This window comes from Nerophis lumbriciformis, linkage group LG09 (assembly GCF_033978685.3).
Source record: "Nerophis lumbriciformis linkage group LG09, RoL_Nlum_v2.1, whole genome shotgun sequence".
Lineage (NCBI taxonomy): Eukaryota > Metazoa > Chordata > Actinopteri > Syngnathiformes > Syngnathidae > Nerophis > Nerophis lumbriciformis.
In genome coordinates, this window is record NC_084556.2 from 24,421,065 (window position 1) to 24,435,484 (window position 14,420).

General features: G+C 39.5%; 1 protein-coding gene across 2 annotated transcripts; it reads left to right on the forward strand.

The window, feature by feature from the left end:
• Positions 1-451: 451 nt before the first annotated feature.
• nufip2 (nuclear FMR1 interacting protein 2) lies at positions 452-9,861 on the forward strand. 2 transcript variants are annotated; one of them, XM_061962108.2, is made up of 4 exons: positions 452-900; positions 2,535-4,178; positions 4,388-4,420; positions 7,228-9,861. In XM_061962108.2, the coding sequence occupies exons 1-4, from the start codon at positions 756-758 to the stop codon at positions 7,278-7,280; spliced, it is 1,875 nt and encodes a 624-aa protein (XP_061818092.1). In that variant the 5' UTR covers positions 452-755; the 3' UTR covers positions 7,281-9,861. The 2 variants fall into 2 exon arrangements, with proteins under 2 accessions (XP_061818092.1, XP_061818093.1); XM_061962109.2 differs by lacking the exon at positions 452-900 and adding an exon at positions 1,385-1,716.
• Positions 9,862-14,420: the final 4,559 nt, after the last annotated feature.

Consider the following 14,420-nt stretch of genomic DNA (forward strand, 5'->3'; position numbering starts at 1 on the left):
AAAAAACACAATATATTTAAAGTTTAAAAAATATATTTTCCATACATCAAAAAATAAGATCGTTTAGGCTTTTAGGTAAGGCAAGTTTATTTATAGAGCGCAATTTGTACAAGGCAATTCAAAGTGTTTTTTAAAAATATATTTTCCGTGCATTAAAAATATAAAATATTTTAGGCTTTGAAAAATATGTATTTTGTACATATTAAAATTATAAGATAGTATAGGCTTTTAATTAGTTTTAATTTTCCATGTATTAAAAAATAAGCTATTTTAGGATTTAAAACCCACATTTTCCTTGTATTACATTTTTTTAAGTTTTAGACTTTTTTTTTTCATTTTTAAACAAGTATTTTTAATGTATTAAAAATATAATATATCACAGGCTTTAAACAAATTATCCATGCAGAAAAGGGGACCCTGCACTAAAATGTGTTGGAGACGTGGCAGTGCCTCCGGTCATATGATTTGAGTCAAACACCAACCCCACCCGAGATTTGTAAATAACATCACCACTCGCCTTATTTTGCTGTTAAATGTCGTTTGATTCTGTGTCAGATCCTTCTAAACCCTTTGACAACATGTGCTTTTCAACTCCGCACAAACACTAAATGTGTAATATAGTAAACGGTGACCATTTTTAGACGTTGGCCGCTGACGTTTCCAGTCTGCAAATAGCTTCCGTTGGGCTCTAGCAGTGATTGGACTGCGCTGCACTTTCCCCGGCGCTCCAGCAAGTCCCACAGTCCTGCTCTTCAATGGAGGAACAGCCCAAAGATCGGGCTCAGGACTTCCATCGGCACCGCGGAGACGACACGAGCCCTCCTCGACAGACCGCTCGCCTAAAACATGATCAGAGCCACTTCCAGCGCCAGCATCAGGAAGCGAACGCGAAGAAAACAGGTCGGCTCATCGGGAAAAGTTAGCTAACACTTGCTAGCCTTTTTTCCCCCCAGCTAACGCTAGCATTAGCCCGAGCTAACGTCAACTAGCCCCGCTAGCTAAATGCTAACCAGCGTGATTTTGGGATTTAGTGGATTTGCTAGCGTGTAATTCAAGCTTTTGGGAGATGTTACGGTCGAATATAGGCGACGCTCCGCACCAAATTGCTTTATCAGTTAAAAACAATACGCTAATTCAAAAATACACTTAGCGGTTTGATGTGTGCTTCAACGCTTAGCTGACATTGCGTGACAGTTGTGGCTGCTTTGACATGTATTGTCGGGAATTGACCTTGTGCGCCAGTCTCCTTTATCACTTTTTTTTCTACTCCACGGAATTACTGGAGCCTTGGGCGTCGCCACAAACTATGAACGCATTGTGATAAAAGTTTGAGCCACGGCCACACAAATGCTCCTTCAACACACTTGTGTCCCGTTTAGGGGAAGCAGCCGGCTTTGCTGGAATGTTCTGGGCTGCGATTTCCTGTCGGCCATGTTAGAGCATAACTGAAGGCTAATGCTACAGTTAGCCGGTTAGATAAGTTTTTTTTATATCTTTCTACAATGACGTACGTTTCCTGTGACGTATATGTGATCAAACATGTTGTATAACGGTTTGTGCAGTTTGAACGGGGCATGGGTATGTTAAATCAAAGCCAAACTAGCTCGCTAGCTAGTTGACGTTAGCTAATGCTAGCCAGCTTTGACAGGCCTGTTGAATGTTAAACCACGCACTCATTTTGACGAATATGATTAAAGCAAAATGCCAGTTTGAAAGGTAAGCAAAACGTCACTCTGGACTATCAAAGATGTTAACACGCTTGTCTGCTCTGCTTTAGTCTGGCGAGGCTGTGACTTAACAGTGGACTTTGAATTGGAAGTCCCACGTTGACACAGCAGTTCAACGCTCACACCTTTTATGGTTATTAGCTAAGTTTAATTGTCATTTATAGCTTTACATCAGGAAACAACGGCCTTAAATAAGACAGTTTTATTGAATTATTTCTGCAAAAATGTATTCTGACCATAAATGCAGTTTGCACATCACGTCTGTATAATGTAACACACACAGCTCATCCACATGTATTTTTGGGCGACACTTCATGTTTAAACGAGCAATAGCGTCAAGTTAATTTCTTGCCAAAACCAAGATAACAGCAATAGTGTTTGTGTACTTTACTTCAGCTGCAGTTGCCAGACAAAGTTGCTTTGCTAAAATACTCTTTGATAGCTTTTATTTTGCTCAATGCTGAAAAGCTTTGCCAGGCATAAATCAATGTTTCTTGCAGATACTTCCATACGTTTTTATTCACCTTGTTATGTAGTGTCAGGTAAAAATGACTGGGGTTAAATTCCTGCCATGACCCATTTAGAGGAGGCAGTCTCGTTCAGTGTGACGACAGTAAACTCGTAATCATGTTGTGACCTTAGGGTGCGGCATTTCTCATCCCTGCAATATAAATACCTTGTCATAAACCTCCAGACGAAGGGTAGTTTCTTAAACGACACGGCAATAACTTGTAACGTCCTTCAGCCGTTTGCAGTCATCTGTTCACGTTTGTGTTTGCTGCTGTTTTAACTGTTTCTCCCTTCCAGGCAACAAAAAAATAAGTGCCGTTGAGGAGGTGGAGAAGAATATGCCGGATTCTGCTGGTATGCCGCATCCTCCAAACAGCAACGGAAGCAGACACACAAGTCATTCAAATGTGAAGCAAAAGTCAACGCAGAAGCTGTACACATCAGTTCCAAAATCAAGCAGTAAAGGACTGGACTACAAAAAGACTACGGACCTTCAAAATTACAAGAAGGCCGTGGACTTGAATCATCACGGCGATCAGAAAGACTCTGTGTTGCTTCAAAATGGTGTCGCTCATTGCGGTGTCATTATAAATGGCTACTCGAGCAAGGACAATGATGGCAGCGGCTCGGAAGGTGGATATACAACTCCAAAGAAACGCAAGGCCAGATGTAATAACATGAAGAACACTGACGATGTGATCAGCGAAAAAGACATTACCATGCAGCGGGGTGACACTGCACAGGAGCCCACGGCTTTTAATAGTGAAGCAACTGAGAAGGGAGGGACTTCTCGACTTGATGGTTTGAAAGTCACACAGACTGCGTCAGCTCCGAGACGGTCTGCAGCCATTGAGGCCTCAGTGGGGGAACTGAGAAAGAACTCTGATGGGAAAGCAGTGGGTAAAAAGACAGAGGAACGGCACAAAGCCAAGGCTTCCTCACCTTTAAAAGAGGACTCGTGGACTTTGTTCAAGCCCCCTCCGGTGTTTCCTGTGGACAATAGCAGTGCTAAAATTGTTCCCAAGATCAGTTATGCAAGTAAAGTCAAAGAGAACCTCAACAAAGTAGCTCAAAGCGAAGCAGAAGCACTGCCTCCGCCTGTGAGACTGTCACAGGTCCCAATGTCCGCTATGAAAACCATCACATCAGCTAGCTTTACCAACGGGCCCGTTTCTGCTAGTGGAAACATCTGCCCATCAGTGGGTACCTTCTTTGCTCCTGCTGCTAGTAATATTCCTGCTATGGCAAGTGGTGAGAATGTAGCATCCCCTTTGGAAAGTAACTGCAGCTCTACAAGTAGTCCCACGTCCCAGGGAGACACATGTGAACTGAGAAAGTGTTCTCTCTTTATTTTACCTTTAAATATGCAACCCATGCTCCCTAGCGCTCGTCACCTCAACCCACCGGCTGCTCAGACAAATCAGAAAGCCTTGGGAGAAATCTTCCAGAATCAGTGGGGGCTTTCCTTTATTAACGAGCCCAACTTGGGGCCAGAAGGGGGAAGCGGGTCAGTGCCCGCCGAGGACAACACCACTGTGGTCGGACCTCAAAGGGAGTGTCGGGCTGCCGAGGCCAATGCTGGCCAGCCAGGTTTTGAGTCCGGCCCTTGCTTCCTGGAGCCTAGCACTTTGGCTCCAGACGCAGAGAAAAGAACTTTCACCTCATGCAATATGTCTGCTGCTTGTTCTCCTCCCCTTTGCGTCTCGGGTGAAAAGGAGAACACGCTGCGGCCATGTGACGGAGAAAAGACTGTTGATGCTAAGAGTTCAGGTTCTGCTGTGTGTGCCCCCAGTAAGGACAATGGTTCCAAGCCTGCACAGGGCCAGATAACCACAGTGTTGTTCGGCTCCTCTAGAGAACAGGCCCTGTCTAAGGATGTCAGCAGACGGCGTAGCTGGGGGTTCTTCGACCTCAAAGCTGCTGTCACTTATCACACTAAAGGTAACGTCCCGCCATTCTATTCAAGCCTCAAATGAGTTGTATAATCGTAAAACAGTGGTTTGAGGTGAAATTAGCCATGTTAAATCTCCCCAAAACACTTGTCAGGTTTCAAGAAATGTGTTTGTGCTTAATCGAACTATTAATCTATGCATTAATATGCTTCATGCCTCATAATGCAGCAGACTCACTGTTTTTCTTTCCCTCAACAGAAATGGAATATGTCTTCAGCTTGCAAAAACAACGTGAGTTGAATTTGTGACTTTAAATATTAAAAGTATTATGTTTGAAATTGACAAAAGTCATATATGATAAAAATCTTTTTTTAAAAGGGAACTTTTATGCAAAACCATCTTTTATTACCTACTGGTACTTGCTGTTGTGTATTTGTGATCTGCATAAGTCCCAAAAATTAGAAATCAAACCGTGAAGGCTTTGCGGAGATATTTGTAAAATATTCTTGCCTTCCTTCCCACTTCAGCCAAACAAGCTGTTGGAAATGTGCACAATTGGTCACCTCACAAATTGGGAAAAATATGTATCTATTGAAAATATACCCAGAGTACCTTGCATGCGTCCGCCATTGTAGTCCGCGCTGTAGACCAATGAGCTTTTTTTTTCTCAATCCTTTTGTCGTGGGGCAGACTAGGTCGTACATGCATCCTCCACTGTTGCCATTTGTAATACAAAGTAGCATATAGTAGCTTACTTATATCTGCATTAAAGACTACAACAAAGTGAGCGGCGAGAAAAGACGCTGTCAAAGTGGAGGCACGTAAATAGGACAGCCCACAAAATGGCGCATCCTGAAGAGACGGTCAGAAAGCGACTCAAAATAGTCTGTAAAACATCCGTGCAAAATTTTGATCAATTAACCACCTACATGTTATGTACACCACAAGGATAAATATAGAAAAAATCATATGACCCCTTTAATGTCTCATCATGTCAAATATGTTCCAGAACCCCTTGTAGTAGGTTAATTTTCTGCCAAAGTAGGCATGCTATTTATTTTATGTTTTATATGAATATTATATGCTACTAATTCTAATACTGAGCATCCATGAGTGAGATCGACCGATACCGACCACATGTATTAAACTGTACATTATCAACACAATATTTAAACTAGTTCTTACTCTTTTATTACATACAATCGATTGCGCAAAACAAAGTCAATAACTAAACGGTAGCAAAACCTACTATCTACTAATTTAAATAATTTGGTTTTGGCCCTAAAAGTCCTGTGTCCAATGAATTGTTTAGAAATATTGACCTGATTTCTCTAGTATCGATAAGATATCAATACTACCCTTGGTATCAACACTATCAATTTATATATGGATCTTCCCTCCTAACAAGGGGATGGGTCAAATGCAGAGGGTAATTTCACCACACCGAGTGTGTATGTGATTATCAATGGTACTTTAACTTTAACTTTATTACATGTCGTGTACTGACCGTGACAATGCTGACACACCAACAGGTGCCGTAATATTCTCCTCTCTAGGCTCTTAATAATTTACTTGTTAAATTCCTGTTAGTAACTGCCTTTCTGCTGTAATGTTCTTCCATCTACGCTTCTTAAACTTTACTAAGCACGTATTTAATGTGTTGTTTCAAGATAGCTTAGCATGCGGTTAGCATGCCTCCTCCTGGCTTGCTCTCGGTGTGTAACATGTTTCGCTTCGTTCTCTAGAGATAATGGTACTTGTTAACGATACTTAAAGGGGTCCTATTATGCAAAACCAACTTTTATTACCTATTGGTACCCGCTGTTGTGTATTTGGGATCTGCATAAGTTTCAGAAATTTGAATTTAAACCGTACAGGCATTGTGGATATATTTTTAAAACAATCTTGCCTTCCTTCGTACTTCTGGGAAAAGAGCCGTCTGGAATTTTCCCCTTTAGTGCCGTTTTTCTTATTAATGACGTCAGCGGATCATCCACGTATGGAATAAATGACCCAAATAGCTTTGCGCAAGTCTGACATTGTAGTCAAAGAGGTCCTTATTTTTCACTATCGTCTTGTTGTGGAGCAGACTGGCTCGTACATGCATTCTGTTGCCATTTCTAATACAAAGTAGCGTATAGTTCTAACTTGTACATTAAAGTAGATTTGCTATGGAAGCGGTAAAAACTACTACAAAGATGATTGGGAGAAGACTCATTCGAAGTGGAGCTGCATAAATGCGAGGCCACGTGAATAAGATTTGTCACAAAATGGTGCATCCTGAGGAGACGGTCTGAAAGCAGCGTGAAGATGGGCTATACAACATAATCCAGGCAACATTTTGACCAAAGAACCACCATTACATGTTATCCGCAAGGAAGTGATTTAAATGTAGGAAAAAAATCTTATGACCCCTTCAAGATACTAAGAACAAATGCAGTTTATTTTCCATCGTGGAGGTGATTATTATTAACTTAAAGGGAGCTGCTCATAAGATACCTTTTTAGCCGCTAGCCTGTCAGCTAGTGGACTAAAAATAAATACAGTGTCAGCAAGAGGTGAGCAGCATTAAAATGCATCAATTGGCAATGGCGATCATATGCTTTTTCACAAAAATCAGCCGACATTGATCGGTGGCTGATCAATCGGCACATCCCTACTCCTTATTGTTTTACGCAGCTTTAAGGGCTATATAAATAAACTTTGATTTATAGATTCACACACTCTTATAATCACTTCGTATGCTCACAGAACACTCCCTCCACTGTAAAACCCACTTAATTTTAACATGAAACTTAATTGGGTACCTTTCTCAATGTACTCAACAATACTTTCAAATCCGCCATGCACTGACACTGTAGTAAGTCTGTCACAAAGTGGCGTGGGAACACTGTATTTTTCATGAAACAACAAAGAATAGATCTGTTCTACATGAAAGTGTACTTACTAATTATGTTGTGATCCTATTGATAAATACAATTCAAATATTTGTTAAAGTTCTGCTAGAGATGGCCGTAACTTAATCATGACTGTTGATGACCACTTTGAAATGATCAATAAACCCAGCTGGTGCTTCCTGCCTTCTTGTGGTCCTCCAGATCCCTACAGAGTAGTGGTTTATGATGAGACCAAGGATGGACCTGATCAATGAAGTAGACGTCGACTGTACTTGGCTACGTCTCTTCTGGGTGCTGTGGTTATCTTCCTTGGAGATCCTTGAACTTGTTGGCGTGGAAGAAAGTGGACAACTGTGAAAACACTTGTTAGTTACAGCTTAGAAGCCATCGGCTTCTTGGAGGATTTCGGACAAACACGCCGATGCTCGGGACAAACGATAAAGGAGTTTGATCGGTGCCTCTTCAACACGATTGCCCGGACCGTCTCACCTTATGGGCTGGATAATATTCACATGAGAAGGTGCTGTTGGCCGCACCTCCTTAGCCTTCATCCCGTTCAGATGTGGCAAGCATCAGTCAGACTGCATTTTCTCTCACGCTTTCAAATGTACTCGAACGTACGCACGGCTTGAATTCACAGCCAACAAAACGGCAAACACAGAAATTAATGCCTTCAAGTTGTTCAATTATGTCCAACTATTTGTTTATCCTGGAGGCCAGAATCTTGTCTTAAAACCTGCAGGGCAAATCAGAACCCTGTCGTATGTGTAAGTGTGTCGTCTTCACTGCAATGCACATTGCTAGCCCTTACAGGTGTGTTGCAGGTGATATCTCACTTTTCGTTCATACTGTTTCAGTATCACATGTTTGGGATTGATCGTTGCATCGCTGTTTTTATTTGTGTTTGCGTCCATGGGGAAAAGTTCAGATTTCCTCTTGTCAAATAAGTGTCGCATTCGCCAACTTTTTAAATCTACGCCTTTTCCGTCTTGTATTTCCTGCATGTTAACTGGCAGAAATGAACAAAGTCGCCGCTCATGGTGACACTACACCGGTTGCAACAACGTCTTTTGTCCAGCTGTGTTGAAATGTCTGACCGTGGCTAACATTGTCTCGCTGTCACGTGAGCATTCTAAGACGGTGTATTCAGTTTGGAAGCTGATCTTAATTAAGCCTAGGAAGCCCAAATTGTCACCTCCAATCAGTATTGATTATGTCACGACAACAAAGGTTCGCTTGCTCTGAGAAGCTATGATTTGGTCATTGTGTTAGCACTTTATGTAAACTAATTGCTTTTCTCCTAATGTGTAGAGATCTATTAACATCAACTCCTCCTGGAAAGAATGGCTGTGCGCTGTTACTCCCCAGAACAAACAATTATTACATGTAACTCAGGTAGTGTTGATAAAGCCATGGTAATTGTTTCTTTTTTGGCCAAAAGACCTCTTGATGTCCTCTAATTGGAGTCTGAGCATCTTAGATGATATGACAAAACCCCAAATATTTGTTTTTAAAGCCATCACGGTGTGCAAGATGTGGTCTTTAATCATGCTAGCTCTATTTAGCAATGCATTTCCTCCTTTTAAGCATGCATGTTCCATGTAGTGTTTTCCTAGATGCTAGCCTGCTCCTTCACGTCATGATGTATTCCTGATTTTTTCTCCACGTTGGCCCAGAGGTCGCGCCAATCTGGTTCCCTGCGCTCAAGCACCCTTCTTGCTGCTGTGGCCTGATTAGGCCTCGTCGCGCAGCCCCCCTCCCCTTTTTTTGTACAAGTCATCTTGACATTTAACGTAAGTGTCTAATCTCAGTCGGCTTCCCATTCATAATGCTTTGTTTTGGCTTCTGTTGAGCGTTGGAATGCTCTTGGAACAATTGTCTTGTGTATGAGGGAGGGTATTAGAAGGTTTGTGTTTTGTGTGTATGTGCAGGGAATTTGACATATAAAGTGACACAATCATGTTCCCACTCTTAGTAAACGGATGAAAGGGTTATCTCTGGGCATCTTTAGGCTTCTTTAGCAAAAACAGGGTGTTCAAACCAGTAAGTTACTGTCTTATGAGTCCCTTGTGTTTTTGTATTGAAAAAAGGATGGGGGCTACAGTTGCTTATCCTACTTTTCCAAGCACTTAAGTAGAATATGCATATAAAGAGTACATCTATTAGCAGTGCTGCCTGCAAACCAAAAAACAGGTTCGTGTGCGTGCGAGCTGGAAAGTCAGGCTTGATCATGTGGAGTAAAGTCCTCCACTTGTCTCGATGTGCAATCACCTCAAGGATGCTGACGCAGGCGTCCACATCGCCAGAGACGTTAGCCTTTTTACTTAAAAACTTTTTAGGGCATAGTGAGTCGTCCCAATTATTCTAATATGCAAGTTCCCATATTTCATAGCCCTCTACCCTGTTGTGTTTCTGTTCAGGTGCCTGTGTGAAAAGAAAACTACTTTTACAGCAATTTTGATTGTTTCAAACTGCTTCCAATATGTATCCGTGCCATTTCTTTTCTCTTTATTTTCTCAAAGCTCATTTTCTTCTGAGCGACTTGAGCGCAGCTGAAAGCAATGAGTGTTTTACATGTTTTCTAGAGTTATTAAAGACAAGTAAAAAAACCCATCACCGGCTTGTGTTGGGGTTAAAGTCCCAGCAAAGCCAAAATCAGTCGGAAAGGGACGTTGCACGTTCCATGTCTAAAGTAGCACATAATTCAGTTGACCTAATTTTAACAAATTCGTATTTTAACATGTTTAAAATGTGTTTATTTTCAAGATGTGAACTAACTTATCCATAGATGCACAAGTAGGATGGAATGAAAAGGAATAAATGATTCAAAATGTGTTTTGCTTTTGCTTTTCACCTTTAGTTTGAGTCTGCTAAGTACAAACTGTAGCAACGTTTAAGTTCTCTTGGAATAATTGGGAATATTGTAAATCCACAGCACCATGTGTTTTGTTTTTGATGTACTTAAGAGGGTACAGTGTTTCTGAGAAAGTTTTAGAATTACAATAATGCCCTCTAAAAATGCAACTGCATTTTCTTTCAAAATGACATTTAATTTGTCCCATTGTTTCATTTTGAGCTGAACCATTTTTTTAAGCATGGAAAACCTGCAATTCCAAGAAATGTTCTCGAATAAAGTTCCAGTGTCATAAGTTTAGTTTCCATTAAAAAGTACAATTTATATTCCGTCTTGTTTTGTGAGCGTGAGTGTGAGCTGTATCATTAAATACAAGAGAGGTCGCCCTCTTGTGGCGTGTGGATAATACTGCAGGGACAACTAACAAAGCAACCATTGTAATATTTACATTTCATAATATAAGAATGATTCTGAAGAGTTCAGCACATCAAATCTCAAAAGTCAGCTGGTTTTAGTTAGTCAGCTGGTTTTAGTGTATTCGAAGCCTTCAAGAGTTTACATTTTTTTCCCTGTAGAGGTCAAATGTCAATATTTTCCTGACTCCGCCACATTGTTCGTCATTCTCGCGCTCATCAGATTCTATTTTCAGTGACATTTCTCAGCTGCACAGGTCAGGAACTTTTTCATAAGGTTTTTTTTCCCCATCACGCTGCTTTTGACTAGCACAACACCTGGAGCACTGTGAATGAAGTATGCTGGGATCTATCAGCTGTGACATGTAGTGATGGCCAGCATCAACCCTGAGTCAGCCCGTGACAAGATGGGGATTCACGTTGTGGAGTTCACACAAGCACTCTTCAATGAGTGTGTAGCATGAACAATGATGCCAAAACAATAGTAAAATGTATCTGCTAGATTTAGGAATTATGTTATAGCTTGATTAGACTTACCCACCATGTCTGTAGTACTAATATACCAGTTACTTTATTGTATCGTTTTCAATAATGCTATTTAAGTACTGCGATAATGATGGTAGTATGCATATAGTAAGAAGTCGTGTATATATACTGTAAAGTATAGTTTTTAAGAGTAAAAAAAATCAAAAAGGAGTGGACAATCACCAGAAATGAAAAACGAGGACAAAACCACTGGAAAAAGTTAACAGTCTGTGGAGCCAAAAAGAGATAAAAGCACCTGGGGATAGGTTGATTGGCAACACTAAATTGGCCCTAGTGTGTGAATGTGAGTGTGAATGTTGTCTGTCTATCTGTGTTGGCCCTGCGATAAGATGGCGACTTGTCCAGGGTGTACCCCGCCTTCCGCCCGATTGTAGCTGAGATAGGCTCCAGCGCCCCCCGCGACCCCAAAGGGAATAAGCAGTAGAAGATGGATGGATGAATGGATGGACTCGCCAAGCGAGTATAAAGGACCTTGGGTAGAGAGGAACACATCAACAATCAACTGGCACCGAGTGGACTGGTAGAAAGGCTTAAGAAGGCCTGATTGCAAAGAGAATACAGTTGTGTGTGAGTGGCTCCAAAAACTGGTAATGCAACAGAAAGCAGACAGGTGGCAGCAGAGCACAAAATAACACATTGGTATGATACATAATGTATAGTAAAATTTAATGTAAAGTAAAATGTCATATATATAGTATGATTCATACATAATGTACAGTAAAATGTCATATAAAGTATGACTCATAATGTACAGTAAAATGTAATATAGTATGACTCGTACATAATGTATAGTAAAGTCTAATACACAGTATGACTCATACATAATGCATGGTAAATTGTCATATAAAGTATGATTCACAATGTACAGTAAAATGTCATATATAGTATGAAGATAAGGGGGGAATGTATAGTAAAGTATCACATATAGTATGACTCATACATAATGTATATTAAAATGTCATACAAAGTATGACTCATAATGTACAGTCAAATGTCATATACGGTATGACTCATACATAATGTATAGTATAATGTCATATATAGTTTGACTCATACATAATGTATAGTAAAATGTCATATATAGTATGACTCATACATAATATATAGTATAATGTCATATATAGTATGACTCATACATAATGTATAGTATAATGTCATATATAGTATGACTAATATATAATGCCCTTGGGGGCTGGCTCGCTGCACTAACTGTGAATGTGGAGAAAAATATGCAGGGAAATGCATCTTGCAAGAAGTTTTTTTCACATAGGAGATATGTTAATAATATACTGTATCTTGTGTATGAAAAAAACGAACGTCTGTTCAAAAGAACCCTAAAACTCCAGCAGGCACCAAAATGCATCAATTGAATTTGTTTTAGTCAGCCCCTTAAGGCAGTGGTCCCCAACTTTTTTTTTATTGAAAAGTGTTTGAGAACCACTGATACAAAGTACTATAGCCTTTAGTAAGACATCGTGTAATAAACATGCAACTATGATATACATGGCACACTGTGAAGAATTATGTCTAGGATGACTAAATATGACTCATATATATGATGATGTATATACAGTATGTAGCTGATGTATAGTATGATGTCATGTGTCTTTCACATGATGAATAATGTAGTATGGCAAGATGCGTGTGATGACATCATGTGTATAATACATAATACATCATGTAAAGCAAGACACACTTAGTGGTATGATATGACACACTGTAAGTACAGTACAGTATCATGTACGATTTAATGTAACATTTTTTGTGTTTTCATTGAATGTACAACATAAAGAATACTACATGTATACATACTGCATGTGATAGACACAAAAATCAAGTTGTGTTATTGCACATTGTTGCTACGCGGAATTCAGCTTTATGTGCTGCTGGGAGCAGCCAATCATTGTGTGTGTGTGTGTGTGTGTGTGTGTGTGTGTGCGTGTGATACACACCATTGACTGCTTTTCCATAGCTACGAAACAATAATGAGATGCTTTTTCCTTTCTTTGTGAATATTTGCACCTCCATTCATGCATTGATTGTGTTGATGAAATTGTGCGTACATTACATTACATTACATAAAATTACGTTTGTACATTACATTACATGAGCAAATGCTGCAGCAAAGTGTTTTGTGTGACCACGCACACACATTGATTAGACACTGTGTTTGTTGTGTGACACAAACTTACACAGCTTAGAATGAGCAGCAATAAACCTACTCATTTGTATGATCAATGCTAATGTTTTGCGTCATTTGGGATGGTCCTTCACGCTTTCAATCATAAATAAATATAAATAGATAAATACATCAATTAATATATGTATAATATATATTTGTATAGTGAGACTACAAAAGTAATTTTCTAATATTTCTATATGCAAATACTGTAATATAAAAACAATGTTAAATTTATATATATATATATACACACATATTTAATGTAATATATTTATTCTTTAATTATTATTTGACATTTTATAATATTTTTGGGACAACACATGCGCACATAAGCACTTTAATCAATTAAAGCATTTATTAAATCATCCTCCGTATAACTGTATGGAGAATTAATAAAATGTGTAATATTATAATATTATGACTAATTTACATACAGCAAAACATAATGTACAGTATTAGATAGCGTGGAGTAGATTTTGTAGAATATGTAATTGTATCATGCATGAGTAAACCTATATAAAAGGAAATAAATACATCAATAATACATGGTATATTATTTAAAAACAGAGCTCTAAACATACTTTATGCAGTCATATAAAATGTAAATGAAATGTAAAAATAATATCTGAATATTATTAGTGAGGTTGTAGTTGGCACTTGTTTAGATAGAGTAATACCACACTATAACGTGATATATTGCAACATCATTTCAGAAATAAAGCTTTATGGTATTATTATTATCATCATCATCAACAGCTTGTTGTTTTAGCTTTACAACAACAAAGTATTTGTGGCAAGCGTATGTGACCTTGTGCGTCCTCCAAGATTATTTGGTTATTGCAAATTTGCATTTTCATGGACTCTTAACTGCTTTTTAATTAGCAATTATTAGAATTATTACTGAAGGGAGAGGCTGTGCTGCAGCGGCGAGAGAGTGCCCATCAATGTCACGTCAATTTGCACGGCGGGCTCCACATTAGAGGTGCATTCTGGGAGGCGGCTGCCACCTGAGCGACACACATACACACACACACACACACACACACACACACACACACACACACACACACACACACACACACACACACACACACACACACACACACACACACACACACACGCACACCGTGCAGCCTCTATTACACAGCTGTGTCAAAAAAATGTTCTGCTCCCAATGAGTAGCAAGCATTTAAGGGTGTGTGTGTGTGTGTGTGTGTGTGTGTGTGTGTGTGTGTGGGTGTGTGTGTGTGTGTGTGTGTGTGTGTGTGTGTGTAATGTAGCGTGCATTGATCATTACTCATTATATGAAAATTGCTACAATGGTCGCCATTGTGCAAGAATATTTCCTTTCATTTTATGACACTTTTTAAAGCAGTAAACACATGCTGATTATTGAGGA

What these genes read in the sequence shown, in the direction of transcription:
- nufip2 (XM_061962108.2), top strand. Translation starts at nt 756, where the DNA reads ATGGAGGAACAGCCCAAAGATCGGGCTCAGGACTTCCATCGGCACCGC. An exon ending in TGTCACTTATCACACTAAAG is followed by an intron (nt 4,179 to 4,387) that starts GTAACGTCCCGC and finishes TTCCCTCAACAG; the next exon opens with AAATGGAATATGTCTTCAGC. An exon ending in CTTCAGCTTGCAAAAACAAC is followed by an intron (nt 4,421 to 7,227) that starts GTGAGTTGAATT and finishes GTGGTCCTCCAG; the next exon opens with ATCCCTACAGAGTAGTGGTT.